Raw genomic sequence first — 26,614 nt, 5'->3', positions numbered from 1 at the left:
TAAAGCCAATATGATCCCCTCATTATTTTCCCTGATTACATTACTGTCCAGGTAACGAGCAGTGCACTCAACCATCACCTCCAAGTAAGCATTTTATATAGTCCGTCTGTGGTCCTGGGTGTTTTTGTGCAGATTTCGAACCATGGTGGCAGACATTGACAGCGTTAGTGTGAGTTGAAACACTACATTAATGCTGAAATAAATTGAGGGATTTAGTAACTGTTCCTTTGATACCTTTTATCTTTTAAATATATTTTCAGAAAAAAATGGTGTGTACATTTTGTATGTACAGGTTTATTTTTATTTATTTCACCTTTATTTAACCAGGTAGGCTAGTTGAGAACAAGTTCTCATTTGCAACTGCCACCTGGCCAAGATAAAGCAAAGCAGTGTGACACAGACAACAACTGTTGTGGCAGAATCAGAATTCTTTAGGTAACATTTATAAATAAGACTTAGTTTAAGAGACCTAATAGTTTTAGTTTAAGAGACCATGATCATGTGCAAGTAGAGATACTGGTGTGCAAAAGAGCAGAAAAGTAAATAAAATAAAAACAGTATGGGGATGAGGTAGGTAAATTGGGTGGGCTATTTACAGATGGACTATGTACAGCGGCAGCGATCGGTTAGCTGCTCAGATAGTTGATGTTTAAAGTTGGTGAGGGAAATAAACATCTCCAACTTCAGCGATTTTTGCAATTCGTTCCAGTCACTGGCAGCAGAGAACTGGAAGGAAAGGCGGCCAAATGAGGAATTGGCTTTGGGGATGATCAGTGAGATGTACCTGCTGGAACATGTGCTACGGGTGGGTGTTGTTATCGTGACCAGTGAACTGAGATATTGTGGAGCTTTACCTAGCATAGACTTATAGATGACCTGCAGCCAGTGGGTCTGGCGACGAATATGTAGCGAGGGCCAGCCGACTAGAGCATACAGGTCTCAGTGGTGGGTGGTATAAGGTGATTTGGTAACAAAATGGATGGCAATGTGATAGACTGCATCCAGTTTGCTGAGTAGAGTATTGGAAGCTATTTTGTAGATGACATTGCCGAAGTCGAGGATCGGTAGGATAGTCAGTTTTGCTAGGGTAAGTTTGGCGGCGTGAGTGAAGGAGGCTTTGTTGTGAAATAGAAAAACGAGATTCTAGATTTGATTTTGGATTGGAGATGTTTAATATGAGTATGGATGGAGAGTTTACAGTCTAGCCAGACACCTAGGTATTTGTAGTTGTCCACATATTCTAAGTCAGAACCGTCCAGAGTAGTGATGCTAGTCGGGCGGGCGGGTGCGGGCAGCGAATGTTTGAAAAGCATGCATTTGGTTTTGCTAGCATTTAAGAGCAGTTGGAGGCCACGGAAGGAGTGTTGTATGGCATTGAAGCTCGTTTGGAGGTTAGTTAGCACAGTGTCCAAGGAAGGGCCAGAAGTATACAGATTGTGTGTGGTGAGCTTTCCCTGCCGGCCCATGTCAGTCCGTACACAAAGGATCCCAGGGCACCAATGGAGAGCAGGGAGGATGCCTATGCCCACCTGGAGCTACATACCTTGGAACAGTCCCTTCTGGCCACATGCGTGGGCAGCATCACAGAACTCAGTGAGTGTGTGTGTGTGTCTGTGTGTGTCACATTCTCAATCTTCACATTCACTCAAACACTCTCTTCATTTTACATTCAAAGATTCCCTCTCACACACACTCTTTCTCAAACACCCACATACTCCTCTCACTTTAGTCCTAGCCAGAGAGGAACTATCTGGTCCTTATGCATGTGATCAATAAGTCTTATCTAGTCAGGAGACTCCTACTGACCATGTTCAACCTGGTTCTGAGTAGAGGTCCATCTTTCACATTTAGAGATACAGAGAGCTACCAGCTGCTATTCCAGCTGCTACTCCAGCTACTCCAACATCCCCAGTCTGTCTTGTTCTTCTGTTGTTCATCTTCATTAAAACTAGGGCACCTAAGTATGGCAGTACTGAACACCACCATTGGTTACTTGGCATGGATGTTGATTAAGGCACCCCCCGCACCTCTCTGATTCATAGGGGTTGGGTTAAATGCAGAAAACACATTTCAGTTGAAAGCATTCAGTTGTACAACTGACTAGGTATCCCCCTTTCCCTTTACTTTGAAAGCTGGCCCCCCAAATTCACATTTTGTATCCAACCAACTGTCCATTTGTTTTATGTATTTTGTTAGAACGTAAACTTACTTAGACGTCTCTTTCTGTAAATCAGTTGTTCCCGTAACATTTTAAAGCGCCCCAGCCAAGCTAAAGCCTCTCAAATAGACAAAACTTGTTTTTAGCCAAAAACAATGCACTTTTCTTTTTTGTTGCCTTTACCTCCCTTATCTCACCTCATTTGCTCACATTGTATATAGACTTATTTTTCTACTGTATTATTGACTGTATATTTGTTTCACTCCATGTGTAACTCTGTGTCGTTGTATATGTCGAACTGCTTTGCTTTATCTTGGCCAGGTCGCAATTGTAAATGAGAACTTGTTCTCAACTTGCCTACCTGGTTAAAAAAAGGTGAAAAAAAATAAGAAAATAAAAAAAGGCAATGTTCCCGTTGCTCGAGGTGAGGCTACATATGTCGACTCAATCAGAAATTACCTGTAAATGGCGCATTGTTCGACAAAGTGTGATTGGATTAAATCCCGGCCTAACACTTTAGCCACAATCCAGCAGGGACTGGTCGGGAAACACTGCTTTACGATTTATGTGAAAGCTAGCATTGTAGAAAGGATGACAGACAGACAGTGTTGGTGTAGATAACAACACTGGTCTCAGGTCTGACGTTAGCATAATCAAGTTAAGCCTGTTCGCTGTCTGTTTTTTTTTTTTTTACATCTGACCCTTGGTCTTTCTCTAGGGTCCCTTCATTAGAATCAGACGGGGATGTCGTATTCACTGAAACATGTGTGTTGCCAAAACATAAGGGTATATTCACGTCAGCCACAGGGTGTTATAGACCCCCTTGCTCCTTCTGCCACGCACACACCCCAAACACACTCACACACACACACACACACCCATTTCCACAAACCAAACAAATTCCATGTGGTTCCTTTCCTCTCTGGTCATCTTGGGAGTAGCACCTAGCGAAACAGTGCACACCCTTGTTCATTCTTGGAGACCAAGCGAATAAATTAAATGGGACAACATACAGTTTGTTTCAACACAGAAAGATAAAAATAAATAAAAAATAACAATTGTGGTGCTTATTGCTATCACTAGATATTTAAGATGGTCTAGTATATCTACCCATTTGGATATACAGTACATACTGTAAAGACAGTATGATATTAACTTAATCCTGCATATACTTTGACAGACACTGTGGCTACTTCGGGAGCTTTAGCTTCATTAAACAAGGAAGTAGTCATTTTAAGATTGCAATCTCTTTCACAGGAGCAGATTCTCTCACTGCTCTCTGGTTGCTAGGTTTAAGCACCTCTTCTAATGCATTCCACATATGTTGCGTGGTAAGTGACTGGTATAGCTACGGCTGAGGACCACCATTCCTGATTTAAGGGTCTATAGGGAAGTCCGTGCCGTTGAGCCCAGCTAAACCCAACTCTCCTCCCAAACTTGACATCTGATGACCTGTATCTGAGACTTCGATCGTTGAACCGTTCATAAAGTTTTTCATAAATTGATTCGATGTACCAGTGATATCTCAGAAAATGAAGGGCAAACCCGCAATGTAGCTCTGTTTTGCATTGAAAATGCATTGGTAAGGAAACAGATATGGTATACAGAACATTATGGGTACTGCAGTACATCACGTTACAACTGCAGCATCCATGTTTAAAAACTTCTTATGGCTGAGATCCCGTTACCGGGAGCGATATAACAACATCCAGTGAAAGTGAAGGGCACCATATACAAAAAAACAGAAATCTCAGAATTAAAATTCCTCAAACATACATGTATTTTATATCGTTTTCAAGGTAGTCTTGTTGTTAATCCCACCACAGTGTCCAATTTCATATAGGATTTACGGGGAAAGCACCACAAACGATTATGTTCGGTCACCAACAACTCACTAAAATACACAGCCAACTTTACCAGCCAAAGAGAGAGAGAAAAAGCACAAATAGAGATAAAAATTAATCACTAACCTTTGATAATCTTCATCAGATGACACTCATAGGACTTCATGTTACACAATACATGCATGTTTTGTTTGATAAAGTTCATAGTTATATCAGAAAATCGGAGTTTACATTGACGTGTTGCATTCACTAGTTCCAAAAACATCCAGTGATTTTGCATAGCCACATAATTCAACAGAAATACTCATCATAAATGTAGATGATAATACAAGTTATACACATGGAATTATAGATATACCTCTCCTTAATGGAACCGCTGTGTCAGATTTCAAAAAAACTTTACGGAAAAAGAAACCTATGTAATAATCAGAGACGGCGCTCAGAAGTAAAAACGCCACAGCCGCAAAGATGGCGTCAACATAAACAAGAAATGACATGATAAATATTCCCTTACCTTTGTTGATCTACATCAGAAAGCACTACAGGAATCCCAGGTCCACAATAAATGTTTATTTTGTTCAAAAATGTCCGTTATTTATGTCAAAATACCTTCTTTTGTTAGCGTATTTGGTATACATATCCAAACGCTAATTCTGGTCAGCGTTATATCGGACAAAAACTTCAAAAAATGATATTACCTGTAGAAGAAACATTTCAAACGAAGTACAGAATCAATCATTAGGATGTTTTTAACATATAGCTTCAATAAAGTTCCAACCGGAGTATTCTTTCTTGTCTTTGTGAGCAATGGAACGCAAGTGAATACCATGAGGAATAAACATGATCAGAAAATGGCTGACTGCCAGACACCTGACTGATTCTGCTCTCATTCACTCCCACAACATCATAGAAGTCTCATTATAATTTCTATTGATGGTTGACATCTAGTGGAACCCCTAGGCAGTGCAACATCATTCATATCTCAAGGGGATTTCATTGGGTACTCTGATGAATACATACAAAGCTCAGATTTCCTGCTCAGACTTCCTGTTTTGATTTCAACTCAGGATTTTTCCTGCTATATGAGTTCTGTTATACTCACAGACATCATTCAAACAGTTGTAGAAACTTAAGAGTGTTTTTTTATCCAATACTAATAATAAAATGCATATATTAGAAACTGAGACTGAGGAGCAGGCCGTTTACTTTAGGCACCTTATTCATCCAAGCTACTCAATACTGCCCCCCAGCCATAAAAAGATAATTGATCATGTATAGCTGAAGTTTTATGGATTTGTATCAGATGATGATGTGTGTGATACTGCATGTGTGTGTGACTGTCAGGTGACCTGGTGTCACAGTCCATGCACCACATACAGCGCCATCGCGCGGTATACCCCTCCGTCAGCCCTATTCACCCAGCTAATCAGCATTCAGTATTCTGGGCGCCCGATGATGTGCGTACCCTCTACTACTACTTCCTGTCTAGCCCACAGATGGAATCACTGGAGAACCCAAATCTAGATCCCCCCAGGATGGCCCTGAGCAGAGAGAGGTAAGGGATGTGTGTGTGTGTGTGTGTGTGTGTGTGTGTGTGTGTGTGTGTGTGTGTGTGTGTGTGTGTGTGTGCGCGTGTGCGTGTGCGTGTGTGCGTGTGCGTGAGTGCTGTGTGTGTGGATGTGCCTTCTTGTGTGCTTAGGCACACAGAGATATTGTTTCCCTCCACCTGGTACCAATTATAATCACATGCCCCATTAACCTGTTAGCTTCCAGTTAGACTCAGCTCTGTGTCTCTGTTGAGCCCTGTGATCTCAGTAACCATAACCAGAGAGGAAGAGGTGAAGCGCGCAAAATCTGTCCAAAATAAGCCGTATGGGCTTGTCGCCTGCTTTTCTGTATTTGGGACAACGACTCCCATTGATCGAGCGGAGACATGAGCATCTCGACATTATATACAGATCTTTGCCGTAACGACCTGCCTCTGTGCTCTGGGGAGGTGAAGAGACCGGATGTTCTAAAACAAACATCACATCAGGGAACCAGTGTTCTATTTATAGTCCTTTGTTAACAGTAAAAAGGTGCCCTTTTTCTCAATTCTCAAAAGTTATGGGACACACATTTAGACTACCAAAAAGCACCCTGCGTGAACCTGTTTTATAGCCCACCGCAGGAAACGAAGTAGTTGTTTTTGTAAAAAAGGCTGAGGAATTGGACCTTTATGGCAGATTTGAAGGCGTTGTGGGATTTTGAGTCATTGAGGAAAGTGAATGAATTATATTACTTCATTGCTTGAATCTTTATGCTCCTTCCCCCTCTGATGGAGTGGATACGAGTTGCCGTGGTGCACGCGGAGCACCGCCGCAGCCTATTGGTGGACAGCGATGATGTCAGACAGACCACCAGACAGCTCCTCCCAGGATTGGACTGTGAGCCCAGACCGCTGAGGTAGAAATACACTGAGCGTTGCATATTTAATGGCATACACTCACCAGCCAGTTTATTAGGTACACCCATCTAGTACTGGGTTGGACCCCCATTTGCCTCCAGAACAGCCAGAATTCTTTGGGACATTCTACAAGGTGTCGAAAACACACAAAGACGCTCTATTGGGTTGAGGTCTGGGGACTGACCAAGTAAACTGAACTCGCTGTCATGTTCCAGGCAATTTTTCCACTCCTCAATTGTCCAGTGTTGGGGATCACGTGCCCACTGGAGCCACTTCTTCTTGTATTTAGCTGATAGGAGTGGAACCCTTCTGTTGCAATAGCCCATCCGTGACAAGGATCAACGAGTTGTGAGTTCCAAGATGCCGTTCTGCACACCACTGTTGTACTGCGTCACTGTTGTGGCCCACCTGTCAGCTTGCACGATTCTTGCCATTCTCGTCAACAAGCTGTTTTCGCCCACAGAACTGTCACTGATGGGATGTTTTTTGTTCTACACACCATTCGCTTAGGTCACACTTTTGCCCATTCGGATGGTCATTCGAACAGTAACTGAATGCCTCGATGCCTGTCTGCCTGCTTTATATAGCGAGCCACGGCCACGTGACTTACTGTCTGTAGGAGCGATCCATTTTCTTGAATGGGGTGGTGTACCTAATAAACTGGCCGGTGAACGTATCTGTAACGTACTGTAACATGCAATAGAAAGATGCTGAACCATACTGTGAAACCAGTACATAACAGTAGGCCTGCCGTCATTATCGAAGAGTTATGAATGTTGGAAGTTTTCATTGTAGCCTCTCTCTCTCCTTATCCTCTTGTCTCTCCCTCTCTCCCTCCTTATCCTCTTGTCTCTCCCTCTCTCCCAGGCCTGAGTGTTGCTCCAGCTCATTTAGGCGTGCGGACTCTAAGGCTGCTACAGAGAAGCGTACGCTGACCTGTGGCAGAGCGGACCTGATTGGTCCGGCAACACAGCTACTGGGACCATCAGGGGTTAACGCTATGGATGACCAGATAGGACTGGGGATAGGGAATAAGAGATAAATGGTGGGGATAGAGGTAGGGGAGTTGGGGAGAGGGGTAGGACATATACATATTCAGTCATAAGACTGGTAGGTTTTGACAGGGAAGGTAAAAGAGTCAGAGGATTTATCCTCCCTGTCAATACTTGTCAATCTTCTGTTTGAAGACGTATACTGTATGCCCGACTGGTGTTCGAGAGTGTAGAGAGTCAATAAAACTGTTCAGAGTAAGATGTGTATTCTCTGACCTACAGGGTATGACCACTCTGATGTACACATGTTCGCGTGGAGACGAGTCTCTGGTCCAGATACTGGTGGAGGCTGGAGCCAACCTGGACCTGGCGGCAAACACTACTACTCTCTAGATATTATCATAACATGATATAGATAGTATATCATGTAGTGGGTTGAGCAGGAAATCCGGAATCCTCCGAAAGAGGGTTTCTTGGAAAACCAGGGATTTTTGAAAAGCTACTGGAATTTCGCCTAATCAGGTAATGTAAAGGCTTTGTGCTGAAACTGCCTCTACTACACCGTGATCATTTCACTTGATGGCAATGTTTACCAAAGCTTTGAATGTATATACATTTTATACATAGATATTTAATGTTTTCCATTCTTCTCTCAGGTTCCTTGCTGTTCCCCCAGACAGCCCTCGGTCCACCCAGACCGTCGTGGTTGGGTGGCCCTCACCTTCGCTGTGCTGCATGGACACCTCGTGGTATCTCAGGTGAGTCCTCACTGCCCAGTGGAAAGGGTCTAACACAGTTTCTTACGCATACATCTCAGCCTTGATGGTGCCACTGTGCGTACCCCGTGGGAAGGGTTTTTGTCTGTGTAGTGTAGTACTAACCATTCCTCTGGGTTTCTGTGTTGTATAGCTCCTGTTGGAGGTGGGTGCAGATGTGGAGGGCACTGCTGTTACTTCCAGCCAGGAGAGCTCTGCTGAGACTCCTCTACAGCTGGCCTCTGCTGCTGGGAACTATGAAATGGTGAGCCTGCTGCTGGCCCACGGGGCCGACCCGCAGAGTGCATGATTGGAACGCTCCTATATCCCCGCTCTACAAGGACATGAACTGCTTCAGCTTCGTCCAGACACAGGTAGCTGCACCTGTCTGACTAGTCCAGGCTTGGGCCGTGTCTCAATAGTCTAAAGTGTTGTTCTTTCCTTGTCTATTTCCTTCAGTCAGAACTGAATGAATGAATGGATACTCATCCCCTACTCTCCTACAGGAACGTCCTGAGGAGGCTTCTGACTCAGCCCCAGCAGAGGAAGGAGGACATTCTCTCTCTGCTGGAGATACTGGCTGAGGGGTTCCAGGAGAAGGAAGAGGAGGCTGGCTCACTACCTCCCCCCAGCCTCAGCCCTTGTAGCCCTGCTGTCTACCTCAGTAGCAGCAGGCTGCCTACTAAGGCACTGTGCATGGTTACCTGGATGTCACCATGGAGCTACGATCACTGGGTATGGATTGTTGGTAGGCCTACTTCTTTTGTATATGCCATCATCATTGTTTTCTGAAGGACTTGTGAATCATGCATTCCGAAAGCACAGAAATATTATTTGATCCACTTTAGGTTGTTCGAGACTTTGTTCTCAATGACTGACCAAGGTAAATAATCTCTTGGGACCCTAATTTGTGGCCTTATTTGTTCCACAGGTGTCCCCTGGAAGCTCCACGTGTGGCTGGAGTCCCTCCATGTAGCCCAGCAGCTAACCAGGAATGAGGTGACCCTCTCTCTCCTCAGAGACTTCACCACTATCAGGCCACGGGGCCCACTGCCAGGAGCTGGTCTCGCCCGCCCTACCTCTCTTGTTTAACATGCCTGCAACCAGCAAGGTAGCCATGACTTGCAGTCCATAACTTGGACATTGCAGTCCAATTTCTCCTTCAGTCGGTGTTGTTTGGCTTTACCATGTAGACTACAGTTTTCAGTGAGTAGATGTTCCGGGAAACCTCAAACCAAAAGCAGAGTATGAATCAGACAAATCGATCCAACGTCTAAGAAATTCTCAAACCAGTTGTTATAAAATGGGTAGGAAACTTGCAATGTCTGTTACATAAAATCACAACTCTTTCTGAACATGATTATGTCCCTTTAGAACTATGCCATAACCAAGAGACTGTCAGCCATCTTCTCTCGCTGCTACGGCTCTGCTCCTACTCCCTCTGTTCCTCCGATGGACCTCGCTCTCTCCACGCAGCTAGGTATGAAGACCGGCGTACTCTCTCTGGAACAAACTACAGTCTGTTTAGTTGTTCAGATTTTTAGGGTCCGAGTTTTCACTACATCTTAGCAAGTGTAACTGTGTAAATCACGCTTAGTTGTGTACATGCATTTCAATGTACGTTCCTGACTCTAAGCGGTGTAAACGTCACTTCGCTCGCTCTCCTCCACCCAGATGCTCATTTCCTGAACAACCCAGAGATGTCTGATGTAATGTTGTTCGTGGAAGGCCGTCCCTCCTACGCCCACAGGGTCCTCCTCATGTCTGCCTCTAAGAGGTGAGCTAGCACTTCCCTCCTCACACCTGAGGTGGCAGCCTGAGACTGAATGAATAGTATGCTCATCATCAAATATGACCTCGAGTGCAGGCTCAGGCTCTAGTTTTCAGGGCAACCTGAGCTTTTGAGGCCACAAGTTGGTTATCGAGTCTCTTTTGTCTCTGTCCGGTTTGGGTCTCTGCTGAGTTGATGTGGGTCGAACACCGGCACCATCCACATCTCTGACATCACATACAGCACCTTCCAGAGGATGATGAGTTGTCTGTACTGTGGAGGGACTGAAGGGCTGAGGCTGTCACAGGCTGACGCTGTGGAGGTAAAAGAATGCATCCTCATTTACACTGATAGAACTTCATTCATCCCATTGTTGATCCAAACATTTACCACAGTAGTTAAGCTTTAGGAATGGCCCCCACTATCACTTGTCATTGAGGAGTGGAAATACAACATAGTGGAGGTCACTCATAAAATGTAAGCACTTTGGGAAAGTGTAATTGAATGTTTGGACTTGTGATGGAAGTATGCTCTGCTCCTCTGTCAGCAGCTGCCGCCAGTGGTCTGTTTCTTCCAGCTAAAGGTGCTAGAGAGGCAGTGTGAGATTCTGCTCTCTCTCTCTGTACCGGATCACGGGGCGGCAGAGTTCAGGAGGTTCTGTGAAGGTGTCTTCCTGCAGCACATGGAAAAGCTCCTGGAGAGAGAGGACTTCCACAGGCTGCTCCTGGGAGGGGCCCGTCGGGACCAGCTTCCTCCAAAGACAGAGCCCCGGAGTGGACCACGTCAGGACCGACACTCCTCTCTCCTCCTGGAGGATTTGGAGGGCACTTTGGTCCACAGGCTGCTCTTGCTCTACCCTCCCTGCAGAGAGTAAGCCACTGGCTGCATCTCAGCAGTCATAGTTGGCTTCTTTGTTCTTCCATTGTTTTGTTTCCTTCAACTGTACTGATGTGAAATAAGTACATAAGTGAAAGTCAAGTAGCTATATCTGTTCTTAAATGTCAGTTATGGTGAAGGAAAGGGGGTGAGGAGAGGAGGGCACATTAAAATATTGAGATGGACCCCATGTGGGGAGAAGGACAGGCATACCAGCAGGCCTGGAGATAAATAACCGGTGTAGTGTAGCGTAGTATCTCGGAGTGCGGTGATGTCACCAGTGACGCCAGCACAGGTTGGTAATGGTACTCTGTCATGAAGGAGAGAAGAGGCAGGGCTTAGGTGAAGCTGCCACCGGATAGAACACCTTTACTGTGATCCTACTGGCCTTCAAACCTGCTCTCTCTGCCCCTGTGAATGCCCAAGGTACTGCTAAGATAATTACTTTAGTTTCAGTGTGATGGTTAGAGAAGCTAGGGTAGTTAGCAGCTTCTTGCCACACGTGCCACAAACAGTGAAAGGACAACTGAAGGTGCTGCAAAAAGTTAGCGCTCGAAGCATAAAGAGTTTTGCAGTTGTTGAACGCAAACTCACCATCAGTTCCTCATGTAGCCCAGAGAGCAGGAAGGAGGATCGATGGATAACTGGAGAAGCACTGCTGCCATCTAGTGATGTGTGGGACTTGTTCCACGCGACGGACATCGGAAATCTAGAAAATGTCCATTGCTTAAGAGAGGAAATGGATGCTACGTACTATGGCTGAAATTGATCTAGAATATGATGAAGATTTATGGATATACCGCTAATATAATAGCAGGTACTGAGACTCTGTTGGTAGGAAATGAAGCATTTAGAGGCTGCTGTTACTTACTAGAGTCCATCCTCTCTCGTGTTGATGGAACTAGAGGAGATAGATATTGGACAGGAAGAACAGAACTCTGAATATTTTATTCTACTGTACATACAGTATGCCAAACGTTTTGCTCACAATAATTACCATCAGCATTTCTATATTAGCCCCTTTTAGAATAACATGCGCCCATTGAAGTGTGTAGGCTAAAATCAGACATCACCACCATGCAATTCCAAAGTCAACAGATTTATTTCCTTTTGCACTGAAGTTGTTCACAGTTATGTCACAAGGGGATACATTGCCAGTGGTTTCCTGCTAAATACCAGCGCTCCTGGTGTTGTGTTCTACTGTATGTCCATCGTCCTGTGTGGCCTGGCTACCCAATAGTACAAAATAGAAAGAATAACAATAATAGGTATTGCTTTATTTTTATCTCTCTGATACCAATTCCCACCCCAGACAGAGTTCGTGACCAGAGTATCAGGTCTCTCTTTGAGAGAAACGGTGTGTGTGTTTGTGTGTGTGTAACTGTGTGTGTGTGTGTGTGTGTGTGTGTGTAACTGTGTGTGTGTGTGCAGAGGATGCATTGCACGGTAAATGTGCACAGTAGTATAAGGAAGGAGAAGGGAGGTTGCGAGAAAGAACGCAAAGACGAACAAACAACCGAAGTGGTGAGAGAAAATAAAAATAAGAGAAACAAATTTAGAGACTGGAAAGAAAGAAAGAAAGACAGAAGGAAAGAAAGACAGAAAGAAGGGGGGAAAGAGGGAAAAGGGACAGAACAATTCCAACAACAACATGCAAAGAAAAGACAAATGTTGGACATGCAAACGACAATACAAGGTCAAAGCTAAGAGTAGGAATCCCCTTGGTTTTTTAAATAAGTTTGTTTGCAATTTTTTTTGTATTTACAAGGCAAGTGGCTGGAGTGTTGCCTTTGTCGTCGTACACACACAACGAGAAGGAACGCACAATTATTATCAACAGAGGGCTCGTTCCTCTCAAAGAGACTAATCTACATTCTTAAATTACCGTAAATCATTTGCCAAATGTATATATTACAAGCTTTCTCATCCAAGCTGGAATAAAATGAATGTTCACAAAAACATTTAGTGAATTCTCAATGATCAATAAATTAAACATGACAACAAAAAAAAACAATCTTTCAATTATCTAGTACATTTTCTCCATCATTTATATAAATAACCCAGAATAAATTAAAACAAACATGACAAAAAAAGACAATAAGGGAAACAAATATACACAATAATTATGTCCACTGTTGTCTGAATCCTGCAGATATTTCAAAGGAACATGGGCAAAACAAAATGGAAGAAAATGAAACCCCTGAAATGATTCATCCCTCAAAAGGGAACCGAAAATAAAATACAACATTTAATCGATGAAACACGTCCAACAAGTAGAAAACACAAAATATAGTGTGATAAGTTTAACACAATTCTTAGCTAAACATAATGTCACAACTACACAAACGTTGTACATATGGGAACATAGTTAGTCTGTACAACAGAATAGATCATTCATTTGTGTACCCCTCCCTCCCAAATGCCCACCCAAAGTGAATGAACTCAATTTCATTTCATTTACAGCAATGACACAGAGTCTGAAGAAGTCTAAAGTGTTAAAATCCTGTAGTTCACAAAGAAGGACTACATTAAAAAGAATTACAATCCAGCCAACGTTTAGCCAACGTTCAGCCAACGTCCATCCAACTTCCAAGAGTCGCGCCACCTCTCTCCAACTTTCATAGGAGCCAGTGGTTCTACTTCCATTCGTCTTTGTGCGCAAGTCCTTACATCCCCCAGGTGTGTGTGTGCGTGTGTGTGTGTGTATAGGAGGATAGACAAGGAGGAGAGAAAGGAGGAGAGAGGATGTGTGTAGTATAGGTTTGACAAACATCATTGTCTTTTTAAGGCTTTTCTCCAGCTCTTCGGCTAATATGTCTCTGGGTGTCTGTCACGATGATGAGAGAGTCTCTAGTACTCTAATGTTTAGTGTATGTGTGTGTGTGTGTGTGTGTGTGTGTGTGTGTGTGTGTGTGCAGGTGGAAAGCAGGAGGGGTGCATGGGGAGGAGGGGGACAGCAGTGTGAAGTATGTGAAGTCTTTCTCTTGTCCTCCGCCTCTGGCTCACTTACTCCCGTTGTTGACAAAGTGCCCCAGGTTGGGACACACACACTGCCCTCCATCTTGTTTCTCTAATAGGTTTTAGTGATGATCCCTGGTGGTAGAGACAAGGTCAAGCCATCATCACAGAGCAGAGGAGACACACACACACACCGACACACACACCCCACGGCGTGGGAACGGGACGAGAGGATAGAGGAACAGAAAATAAACATGGCTACACGTGGTACTTAATATTGTCAAATACTGATCAATGGTCGATTGCTAAACTAAAATTGTAGTCATTCCATTATTACACAGTACAAAAGTTTATCATCTCGGCGATAATCAAAAGTAGATTTTTTTCGAGACACAAACACACTAAGCCTACTGACTAAAGCAAAGAAACCAGCAGCATCTCTCATTTCATTTCTCATCTCTCACACACTCTTGTGGGCTTTGTATTGGGTTTTGAACGACCTGATAACAGGTGGTTATTATCTAGTCATGCAACAGAGAGCTAGCTACTTCTCTCCGGTCTTAAGGTTGTTCCCCAGTCCGGCTGACGGCGGCCATCTTTGTTTGTTTGTCTTTGCCCGGAGGCGGGGGGCATTTAGAGTCAGTGGGCTGGGTGGGCTGGGGCTGAGTGGGCAGGGGACATGACTCATTTCGCCTGCTGCCGGGGGCATGCTTGGCGGGGGCGGGGCTAGCTGTGCCGGGCGTGCCAGGGGCGTAGTGCGACGCCTGGCTGCTCTTCTCGTCTGAAAAAAGTTGTTTAATTACGTCAAAGAAGTTACTCAACGGGCTGCCTAGGTACACAGACAGGAAGAAAAGAAAAGAGAGAGAGAGAGAACAAACAGCGAATGAGCAATGGGGTTAACGTGAGGAAGGAGGAGAGGGTGACGGGAAGGAGAGGGTGGTGATGAGGAAAGGACTGAAGGTGACGCTCCAGGAGGTAGAAAGGAGACTCATAAAAGCCACGTGGGTGGTAATAAAAAAAAAAGAGGATTTGATTACATGCGTTAGACTGTTAGTATGTACATTAACACCGTCTCGAGGCTGAGGCGATGGCGCATCAGTGTCAAAGTGCTAAGTTAGGAGACCTAAGGTTGGGAAACAACAGTAATCCATAAAAAAAAAAATGAAATGTAGGGTTCACATACACCCAGTGGGCTTTTGAGTCTCTGTTCTACCTGGTTTGGGTGAGAGTGGTGACATAGGAGGGCTAGCTTGAGCTCTGGAAGGGTGAGTGCTAAAAAGACCAGGTTTGGGTCAGGGGTGGTCAAATCTGCATCCTAGAGAGTCACTGAGTGCAGGTTTGTGTTCCGGCCCTGCTCTAACCCTCCTGATTTAGCTCGTCAAGGTCTTGATTAGGAGATGATTAGTAGAAATAGGAAGTGGTAGAGCAGGCCTGTAACAAAAGCCTGCATTCCCAATTGCTCTCTTTCTGGAGAAAAGGGGGGAGGAGAGGAAGGGAGAGGAAGGGATGAGCAGCATTTCAGAGTACGACAAAACATAATGTCTGCCTTCCAAGCTCCTGGTAACTATCCTAATCACCACAATAAAAGCATACCTTAGAATGAGTCCATACAGTGCTCACAGACAAACACAGACAATGTGAACAACATGCCATCATCACAATAACATCACTCATCACACAATCTATTTTGCTTTCAAGTAAGAGGTTTCCTGGACACAGATTAAGCCTAGTCCTGGACTAAAAAGCATGCACAATGGGGTTCCTAAATTGAAAGTGCTTTTTAATTCAATAACAGGCTTAATCTGGTTCTGGGAGGCCAGCCCTTAGTGTTCCACTGAGAGTCAAACATATACAGGTTTACTCCAAACTTTCTTGAAATCTACCAGTCTAACTGTCCTTTTTAAAGTTAATTAGGTGGGTGTTTTTTTTGGACCAAACACAAAATACTTACGCAATGTCATCTTGCTATCACTTACCATTGTTCTTGTGCTACATAGCCATTTGTTATTGATGGGCTACAATGTGTTTTACGCATGGAATGGAAGGGAAGTGGACATTTGCATCAACACTAGTGTGCATCCCAACACACACTGTGCCATGCAAAGGATCTCACACACACACACACACACACACACACACACACACACGGAGAACTGTGCATTAGTGACACCGTAGTGTGTTGATGGTGAGGTTAAGAGTCATCGGGTGTAGTGAGGGAGGCTCAGGCTACTGTTTGCCAATCGAGTGAGTATTTCATTAGGGAAACAGTGGCTTGGAGGGTTTGCTGATCAAAGTGTCTGACCGCTGTGAGATATCTGGGAGCAGAGTACACAGTTACTCTCTAACACACCTCTACAGTGTCAGCTGGTTTATACAAATGAAAATTTGTATAAATATTTGTATACATTTGGCATTTTTTCTTCTGAAATGAATGCACACGGGTCCTTTTCTTTGAGTATGAATTATGGCTGTTATCAAACTTTTAAAGCATTTACTTCATTTACTTTACTGTTTTTTTTTGCAAAATGCGATTACCAACACACTAGTTTTTCCCAAGATGTGCTAATATCCATTGTCCAGGTGGATGGAATGCTCTATTTGGTTTTTGCAGATGGTGCTAAAGTTAGCCATTTTTCAAATCATTCCCAATCTAGTCTTAACGGTATAGTCAGCAAGTATTCAGACCCCTTCACTTTTTCTACATTTTGTTACTTTACAGCCTTATTCTAAAATGTATTAAATAAATGTTTCCCTCATCAATATACACGCAATACCCCATAATGACAAGGTTTTTAGATATTTTTCAAAATGTATTAAAAATAAAAAACAGAAATACCTTATTTACACAAGTTTTTTAGACCCTTTACTATGAGACTCGAAATTGAGCTCAGGTACATCCTGTTTCCGTTGATCATCCTTGAGATGTTTCTAAAACTTGATTGGAGTCCACCTGTGGTAAATTAACTTAATTGGACATTATTTGGAAAGGCACCTGTCTATATAAGGTCCCAGTTGACAGTGCATGTCAGAGCAAAAATCAAGCCATAAGATCAAAGGAATTGTCCTGAGACAGGATTGGGTCGAGGCACAGATCTGGGGAAGGGAACCAAAACATTTCTGCAGCATTGATGGTCCCCAAGAACACAGTGGCCTTCATCATTCTTACATGGAAGAAGTCTGGATCCACCAAGACTCTTCCTAGAGCTGGCCGCCCAGCGAAACTGAGCAATCGGGGTAGATGGTCCTTGGTCAGGGAGGTGACCAAGAACCTGTGGAGAAAGGAGAACCTTCCAGAAGGACAACCATCTCTGTAGCACTCCACCAATCAGGCCTTTATGGTAGAGTGGCTAGACAGAAGCCACTCCTCTTTAAAAGGCACATGACAGCCCACTTGGAGTTTGCCAAGAGGCACCTAAAGGACTCTCAGACCATTCTCCGGTCTGATGAAACCAAGATTGAACTCTTACGTCTGTGCCCAGTGGGAAGGCTGTAATCGCTGCCAAAGGTGCTTCAATAAAGTACTGATACAGGGTCTGAATACTTATGTAAATGTGATATTTTAGTTTATTTTTAATTCATTTGTAAATAAATAATAAAAAACAGTTTTTGCTTTGTCATTACAGGGTATTGTGTGTAGATTGATGAGGAAAAAACTATTTAATCAATTTTAGAATAAGGCTGTAATGTAAAATAAATTGAAAAAAGTCAAGCGGTTTGAATATGCACCGTACACATAACTGTTTAAAACCCAGTCGGGAAACATTTTCTTTTGGAGTTCTGTGGTTTGGGGTGGTTATGTAGCGTTTGACACTTGTCTCTCTAAAATAAAATTACCTTGGAATATTTTCAACAAAATCACGTCTATTCTTTTCACTAGCCCATGCTATGGTAAGATATTTAGTGTTTTGGAAACAAACGCTTCAAATGGAATGTCTTACTCTTACTTTGCATGGATGTTTAAAGTCCATGCGTTTAAAAAAAAGGGACGGGGGGGGGGGGGGTCTGCTTCCATTGCTTCTCTTCAGACTTTCTGTTTCTCTCTCTCTACCCATCTGTCAGTCTGTGTCTCTAGCTAGGTCTCTGACTCTCTGTATGCAACCCTTTCTCTTCCTCAACCCTTAATTAGCTGGGGAGGGTGAAAGCTAATGGGAGATTAGAAATATTCTACTTGGGAGGAGGGCACTCTCTCAAAGTACAAAAGGACGAGAAAATGTATTTGCGCAAACGCCCGCACGCACGCACGCACGCACATACACACACACACACACACACACACACACACACACACACACACACACACACACACACACACACACACACACACACACACACACACACACACACACACACACACACACACACACACACACCTGGCTTCCCTTTTCTCATGGAATATTCACACGTACAAAGTAAGTCACAATTTACACAGTATGAGTGTCATCTGTAGTAGCTAACAGTACTCTGAAAACGTGGCACCGCATGCAGTCCCCTCTGGTCTCGGACACTGAAGGAGTGATCTGTTTCAAATATTATTCTAGCGGTTGACTTAATATTAGTAAAGGTTGCGTGCGGTTGGTCAAAACACATGCTCTCAGTGTGTTGTTGTCATACGTGACACACACTGTTCAGCATCAGTGTGTGATATCTAGCATTCGGTGAATTGATCCACCCCAGAGCCATACACACACACACACACACACAGAGAGAGAGAGAGAGTCAGGCACACTCAGTTTCAGTTTTAGAATGATCTAGGCAGCCATGTTGGCACCAAAAAGTCCAAGACCATCACATGCATGGAATATTTGGAGCTGACATAGATGATCAGTTTCCAGACTCTTTGTAGACTGTCTATGGCTCTGGTTGAAACCCTTGCATTCCACTCAGCATGCCGGACCAGTCATTCAGTTATTTGAGTGATTCTCTGCCAAGTGCAGTTAGATTGAAGCTGTGGATGATGACCAAAAGCAGGCTGGGATGGACTGACAGGTGAAAAAGGGAAATAGGGAAAGAAAGAGATAGAGATGGATAGAAAAGGGATAGAACATACACGGCTACAGGGTTGTGGTCAATTCCACCTCAACAAATTCTAGAAAACAACTGCATGTCAATTCATGAATTGGAAATCAAACAACATTTGAAATAATGTTTTTTCAATTCATGAATTGAATTTCAAGGAATTCCCTGGAATAAGGTAAAACCTTTGACCCCAACCCCGAAGAAAGAGAGAAATAGGGACAAAGACAAACTGAAAGAAAGAAAGTGAGAAGGAAGGAAAGAAGGAAATAAAATAAAAAAGAGTGAAAGCAACAGTGAAAGAGTGGTGGGGATGAGTTATTGATGTAGAAAGTGGTGGGGGTGAGTTATTGATGTAGAAAGTGGTGGGGGTGAGTTATTGATGTAGAAAGTGGTGGGGGTGAGTTATTGATGTAGAAAGTGGTGGGGGTGAGTTATTGATGGAGAAAGTGGTGGGGGTGTTGCATACAGTGCCTGATAACAGTTCCCATCGGTGACAGGGTGAGTCCCAGGCATTCAAAGTGCTAAAACTGCTAGCTGGTACGTGTGCTAAATGTGTGGACTAGAGAGTGGTCAAACCAGTGTTCTTCGTTCCTGGGGAAGGGGTGTGCGTGTGTGTGTGTGTGTGTGTGTGTGTGTGTGTGTGTGTGTGTGTGTGTGTGTGTGTGTGTGTGTGTGTGTGTGTGTGTGTGTGTGTGTGTGTGTGTGTGTGTGTGTGTGTGTGTGTGTGTGTGTGCGTGCGTGCGTGCGTGCATTAAAGGGAAATACATTTAAAAAATCCTTCTCCAGCACCACCCCAACATGTGACAATGGCATGTTTCTATGTTTTGTATTAAAAAAGATAGAGGAAGATAAGTATTTCCCATGACATCATCAACCAATTAGTAGTCAATTAGTAGAAAATGCATACTCATAAATGGTTAAAATGCACACAGATGATTTCATTGGAAACACTTATCTTCCTCTACCTTTTTTTTACGACAAAACATAGAAACACGTCATTTTCATGTATGTTCATGTTGGGGTGGTGCTGAAGATGATGAATATGAAGATTTTATAAATGTCCCTTTAATGTGTACACTTCACCAAAGTTTTGATGATGACCAAAGTTTGGATTATTTTTGTCAGGTGTTAAAGCACTAGACTAGGACACATACATTAGTCTGCACACTCTCATACTGTGGGCCCAGGAGTAAAAAAGATGTCTCTAGCCTTATTATATTCGAAAGTATGTACTAGGTCATGTATGTAATGCCGTGTCTCACCAGCAGTGGGTGCTGTTATCAAGTGAAGAAACCCCCAAATGTATACAATACAGGCACAGACACAAAACCAAGGACAAGTGAAGAACAGAACGTGACCCTGTCTTTCTTTTCTTCCATTCCTCCCTGTTCAACCCATCTTCATCCCAGAATATAAAACCATATAATACATACATGTACTGAGCTAATGTGAGGAGGATCGTTTTGAACTGCTCATTTTGGTCCATATTCTCCATATGGGAAGGTTATACTGGACCTAAGTTCAACAAAACAACCTCTTAACCTAGAGCTGGTTGGAAAGTTTAAAAACGTTGTCAAATGAATGATGTTTGTGAAGGTCATGACTGGGCCCTGGTGTGTGAATGCAAGAAAGTCAGGAGAGTGTGTGCCCCCTCTAGATGTCTCGAAGGATACCAACGTTGTTGCTTTGTTGGTGCCGGGTGCATCTGCCATGGTGTGGGCCATGCATGTGGAGATGCCTTGTGCCAAAGCGTGTGAGTCGAGCCGCACTGTGACTGTGGCGTTGCTGTGAGCTACGGGGATGCCGGTTAGAAGGAGGTGGGGGGGTGGGGGGGGGGGGGGGGGGGGGGGTAGTGGAGGGGTGTAGGGGGGCGAGGGGAGGGTCTCTACTTACCAGAGATCTGCTGGACCCCGGGCTGGTCATGTGAGCTCATCAGCTGAGCCTGAATGGTCTCAACCACACGCTTGAAACGGCGGCTGGGACCTGGTGAGAGAAAGGGGGAGAGACAGAGAGAAAAAAATGAGGGGGGTAGAGAGTGAGGGGGGGAGAGAGAGGGGGAGGAGAGAGATAGCGAGGGAGGCAGAGAGAAGGTAGAGGAAGGGAGTGAGAGAAATTGAGAGAAACAGAGAAAAACACTTAGGACTTGATTGACTGAAAAATAGAATTGCTCTTGAAAATAACCAGAATAATAGACAGAAAACAAGCGTGTGATGTTGAACCACAATGCCACACCAGTAGGACGCAAAGAGTGTCAACGTTATGAAAACAATGACATCATTTCTATTCGATTTTCCTCACAATAGCCCTCAACGAAGCTTCAATTTGAATTCAAGCACGTGTCCTGGAAATCAAAATGGAATTCAGCGGAATTAAATAAGAGTCTGTTCAACATCAATTTAACATAAGTTGTCCACATCGGAATAAGCAGACATACTGCAGAGACGACACAGAATATGACGCTCCAGTGTCATTGGCCAGAGGTTGCCCTTCGACACTCAGCAGGGACAAAAGTGCAGTGTGATCATGGTGGGAAAAGGTCTCTGTTTCTCTGTCCTTCTTCTCACCTGGCTTCTTCTGTGTAATGGCGCTTGCATCAGCGTGGATGCGTGTGTGTTTGTGCATGTGTGTACATATCCAGGAAGTGCCTGTGTGGATACAGCGTTTGTGCGTGTGTGTGTGTGTATGTTAATATGTGCGTGTGGGCTCATGTGCCTCCCTGCTCTGACTGCCTTTCTGTGCGCGTTACCTGAGAGCAGGGTGAAGGTGACCGAATAGATGCCGTTCTCTTTGGTGGCGGCGGTGCTCTCCGTGTAGGTGATGTCCACCTGGAACTTGACCGGCTTCTGAAACACTGTAGGGCCAGCTGTGGACTTATACTCCGCCCGGAAACTAGTCTGACTGATCACACTGTGGCTGAGACTGGGGATCTATATGAGAGAGAGAGGAGAAAGGGAGGGAGAGGGGGCAAAGGTGGGAAGCAGGAGGTAGGGAAGCAGAGGGAGAGAGGGAGGTGGAGGGTGGGAGAGAGAGAGAGAGCGAAAACAAAGAGCGCACAGGATAAAGAGAGGGAAAACAATCCGCTTTGTACACAGAGAACGTTTACATGTGTGACGAGTGAGAAAAAGGATATGTACATGACTAAAATACAGAGGCGAGACAAGGAGAGATAAAGACAGGAAGAGACAACATGGGATCTGTTACACTAACAGCACAGCACTGTTAGGAACCATCAGATTCTGAGTCAATTACAATAGACAGCGCTGAAGAGACAAGGGACACGCGGCAACAACACCGTGTTGGGCGACGGGGACTAAGGTGCCTTTTAAAATGAACTGAAACAAACCTGCTGGGATATAAAGCGGACCTGTTAAGGTTAGACAATTGGCTAGGTGTAAGGTTAATGCAAGCCAACCACTGTAGTGTAGGATAAAGGTTGTGCCATGAGCGTTTAGTGTCAAAGTCAGTTTCCATCCGTTGTGGTTTTGACTGTTGTGACGCTGTGTTCTACCATTATAATGACACAGGTATGCACAGTGTGGCCAAGAAAAACTTTAGGAGACTCAATCAAGCCCTTTACTTGGCACTCTTTAACGTCAGAAACCAGACCGCTGTGCACCAGTCAGATGCTGACTACAAAAAGCAGGCTGCTGTTCACTGATTACACAATAACACTGACCTTCACTGGGAAAGCAACAGAGGGCAGTAGCACGGACTAAAAGATGCTCTAAATCGAAAGAATAACCACAGTTGCTTTACAGTGAATTTATCTACTTCGCCTCAAGGACAAACGAATGAACATAGCCACCTGATTCAGAGGGTTTGGGTTAAATGCGGAAGACACATTTCAGTTGAATGCATTCAGTTGTACAACTGACCAGGTATCCCCTCTTCCCTTTCACATTGCGTGCTAGCTCTAATAATGATTTCAATGTCTGAAGGAACTCTGAAATATAATTCCATGCAATAAGTAAAATGGCATCATTAGTAGGGGGGTGACAAAGGACAGAGAGAGAGAGAGAGAGAGAGAGAGAGAGAGAGCGAGAGAAGAAGATATACACACACAGTAGATGGAGAGGGAGAGAAAGAGGAGCGGTGAGGGGTAAAGAGGTGTGGTGAGGGGTAAAGAGGTGTGGTGAGGGGTAAAGAGGTGTGGTGAGGACTCCTTACAGAGAGGAAGGCGTGAACGATGTCTGCTTTGATGGAGCTGAGAGGCTTGTCTCTGATCACCACAAAGATCTGCTCCTCTTTCTCCAGGTTGATGAAGTTACCAAACCATGACTTCTTGGCAAGCCTGTAGGGAGGGAGAAAAAAAATAGTTTTATGAGGACACACACGCGCGCACGCACGCACGCACGCACGCACACACACACACACACACACACACACACACACACACACACACACACACACACACACACACACACACACACACACACACACACACACACACACACACACTTAATTTAGTATCTGCTGGAGAGAATACTAATGCCTCATATCAAGAGGAATAATTAACGTTCTGCCACACTCATTTGCATAATGCAACATTTACCATGCTTTGTCTGATCTTTAAGGGTAATGGACAGAAACGGTTTAAGTTTCTAAAATCACTTTGTCCCTCCAGGCCTGGTCCAGATGTGCTTGGTGACTATAATGTATGCCATGACAATTATAGTCAGAGGAGTTGGTAAAAGCACATTCATATCTGAAACAGGCTATTCTGTTTCCACCTCCCTCTACCATCTAACTTCAACCCTTGTGCATGTTCTGTAAGCCCTCTTCCTCCCCCTGCTTGTCCAAATGGCCTCATATTGGTCCCCAATAGCAATGACATCATCCTGACTACCTTTGCAACTAACCTACCTCAAGGCCCCTTCCTCGTTTCTGCCTCATCTCCAGCTATCCAACCAGACTCTAACTGTGGCTCTCTGTCTGTGAAGCAAACTGGAACTAAACCACTAAAATATTAATGGGGAACAATTCCCTAAAAATAGCCCAATCAACAGGAAGGAGAGAGGGATGCAATACTGGGAGGAGGTCAATTTGCATAATTGTGGGAATTGTTCACACAGGCCTCTTGGGCAGAATCCTCTACTGTCTGTACCTTACGTAGTCACTCTCCCAGTGGCGAAAACACCAGAGAGGTAGGAAGGTGGAATGAGTTGACTTTCGTGCACATGTATGTAACAGAGGTGGATAAGTGACCCACAATCAAATGACGAATCCCCTTGCCTGAGACCTGCAGCTCCCTGAACTAATGTCTACAGACTAGCTTAACGGGACAACATCGGTGAACCACAATCACTAGAAACCTTGCCTGATACCTTTTTTATATATTTTTTTATTTTTTAGGAGGTAGATCCGCTTTAATATTGCAGATAGATTGTGGCTTCCATCAATGTAATTGTCTGTATCATTTTCAATCCACCATACATATTTTTTGTAAATATATATATAATATATATAATTAATTTGTACATATTTTCCTTTATTATTTTCCCCTCACCCTACCACCCCTCCGCTAATTGGAGTAAACTAACGGACAGAAACACTTCTACTTCCAGCTTATACATACTATATACATTTTATGGACACAGTATATTTTACATTAGTCATCTTTTGTTTGTTTTTAGTCCCACCCTTCAGCTCCACTCAACCCCTCCCATCTATCTCTGAACACCATCCAGTCCCACCCTTCAGCTCCACTCAACCCCTCCCATCTATCTCTGAACACCATCCAGTCCCACCCTTCAGCTCCACTCAACCCCTCCCATCTATCTCTGAACACCATCCAGTCCCACCCTTCAGCTCCACTCAACCCCTCCCATCTATCTCTGAACACCATCCAGTCCCATCCTTCAGCTCCCCTCAACCCCTCCCATCTATCTCTGAACACCATCCAGTCCTACCCTTCAGCTCCACTCAACCCCTCCCATCTATCTCTGAACACCATCCAGTCCCACCCTTCAGCTCCACTCAACCCTTCCCATCTATCTCTGAACACCATCCAGTCCCACCCTTCAGCTCCACTCAACCCCTCCCATCTATCTCTGAACACCATCCAGTCCCACCCTTCAGCTCCACTCAACCCCTCCCATCTATCTCTGACCACCATCCAGTCCTACCCTTCAGCTCCACTCAACCCCTCCCATCTATCTCTGAACACCATCCAGTCCCACCCTTCAGCTCCACTCAACCCTTCCCATCTATCTCTGAACACCATCCAGTCCCACCCTTCAGCTCCACTCAACCCCTCCCATCTATCTCTGAACACCATCCAGTCCCACCCTTCAGCTCCACTCAACCCCTCCCATCTATCTCTGACCACCATCCAGTCCTACCCTTCAGCTCCACTCAACCCCTCCCATCTATCTCTGAAAACCATCCAGTCCCACCCTTCAGCTCCACTCAACCCCTCCCATCTATCTCTTACCACCATCCAGTCCCACCCTTCAGCTCCATTCAACCCCTCCCATCTATCTCTGACCACCATCCAGTCCCACCCTTCAGCTCCACTCAACCCCTCCCATCTATCTCTGACCACCATCCAGTCCCACCCTTCAGCTCCACTCAACCCCTCCCATCTATCTCTGACCACCATCCAGTCCCACCCTTCAGCTCCACTCAACCCCTCCCATCTATCTCTGAACACCATCCTGTTTTGATTTCTATTTGCCATATATGTTCTCAACTGTGCTGTGATGTTTCACACAAGTTCTGAACCTTTCTATTCTAACAATTGGCCCAGCGTTGTCCGGGTTTGGCCGGTGTAGGCCATCATTGTATATAAGAATTTGTTCTTAACTGACTTTGCCTAGTTAAATAAAGGTTAAGGTAAATTATACAAATGATACAAAACAAGCTATATATGGACAGTACCAAAACAAATTATCAATTGATTCTCTCTCTTCGCAGAAAAATGGTTGTATCGCCCATCATACAGTGCCTTCGGAAAGTATTCACACCCCTTGACTTTTTCCACATTTTGTTACATTACAGCCTTATTCTAAAATGGATTAAATATATAATAATCTCAGCAATAACCCATAATGACAAAGTGAAAACAGTTTTTTAGAAATGTTTGCAACTGTATTAAAAATTAAAAACAGAAATACCTTATTTACATAATTATTCAGACCTTTTGCTATGAGACTCGAAATTGAGCTCAGGTGCATCCTGTTTCCATTGATCATCCTTGAGATGTTTCTAAAACTTGATTGGAGTCCACCAGTGGTAAATTCAATAGATTGGACATGATTTGGAAAGGCACACACCAGTTTATATAAGGTCCCACAGTTGACAGTGCCAAGCCATGATGTCGAAGGAATTGTCCGTAGCGCACTGAGACAGGATTGTGTCGAGGCACAGACCTGGGAAGGGTACCCAAATATTTCTGCAGCATTGAAGGTAACCAAGAACAAAAGGCAGTTTTAACCACCGAGACTCTTCCTAGAGCTGGCCGCCCGGCCAAACTGAGCACTCGGGGAGAAGGGCCTTGGACAGAGCTCCAGGGTTCCTCTGTGGAGATGGGAGAAACTTCCAGAAGGACAACCATCATCACTGCATCACACCACCAATCAGACCTTTATAGTAGAGTGGCCAGACAGAAGTCACTCCTCAGTAAAAGACACATGACAGCCCGCTTGGAGTTTGCCAAAAGGCACCTAAAGACTCTCAGACCATAAGAAACAAGATTCTCTGGTGTGATGAAATCAATATTGAAATCTTTGGCATGAATGCCAAGTGTCACGTCTGGAGGAAACCTGGCACCGTCCCTACGGTGAAGCACGTTGGTGGC

At 44.3% G+C, this 26,614-nt stretch overlaps 1 protein-coding gene and 1 pseudogene across 6 annotated transcripts in view; one reads left to right on the top strand and one right to left on the bottom strand.

The window, feature by feature from the left end:
• The first annotated feature begins 1,499 nt into the window (after positions 1-1,499).
• Positions 1,500-10,840, top strand: LOC110506083 (annotated as a pseudogene).
• A 1,085-nt stretch (positions 10,841-11,925) lies between these two features.
• The window catches only part of LOC110506278 (serine/threonine-protein kinase BRSK2), a 169,069-nt gene continuing 154,380 nt past the window's right edge, over positions 11,926-26,614 (bottom strand). For 4 of the 6 annotated variants that reach the window (XM_036963397.1, XM_036963401.1, XM_036963399.1 and 1 more), the window contains 4 exons: positions 22,984-23,107; positions 21,563-21,743; positions 20,710-20,799; positions 11,926-14,629 (listed from right to left, as the gene is read on the bottom strand). In XM_036963397.1, coding sequence (XP_036819292.1) covers positions 14,361-14,629; positions 20,710-20,799; positions 21,563-21,743; positions 22,984-23,107 — 664 coding nt within the window. In that variant the 3' untranslated portion in view covers positions 11,926-14,360. The remainder of the gene's footprint in view (positions 14,630-20,709; positions 20,800-21,562; positions 21,744-22,983; positions 23,108-26,614) is intronic. The other 2 variants (XM_036963398.1, XM_036963400.1) reach the window with 2 other exon arrangements.

Source organism: Oncorhynchus mykiss, chromosome 26 (assembly GCF_013265735.2).
Source record: "Oncorhynchus mykiss isolate Arlee chromosome 26, USDA_OmykA_1.1, whole genome shotgun sequence".
Taxonomy (NCBI): domain Eukaryota; kingdom Metazoa; phylum Chordata; class Actinopteri; order Salmoniformes; family Salmonidae; genus Oncorhynchus; species Oncorhynchus mykiss.
Note: the sequence above shows the minus strand (reverse complement) of the source record. Positions and strands in the feature narration are given on the sequence as shown.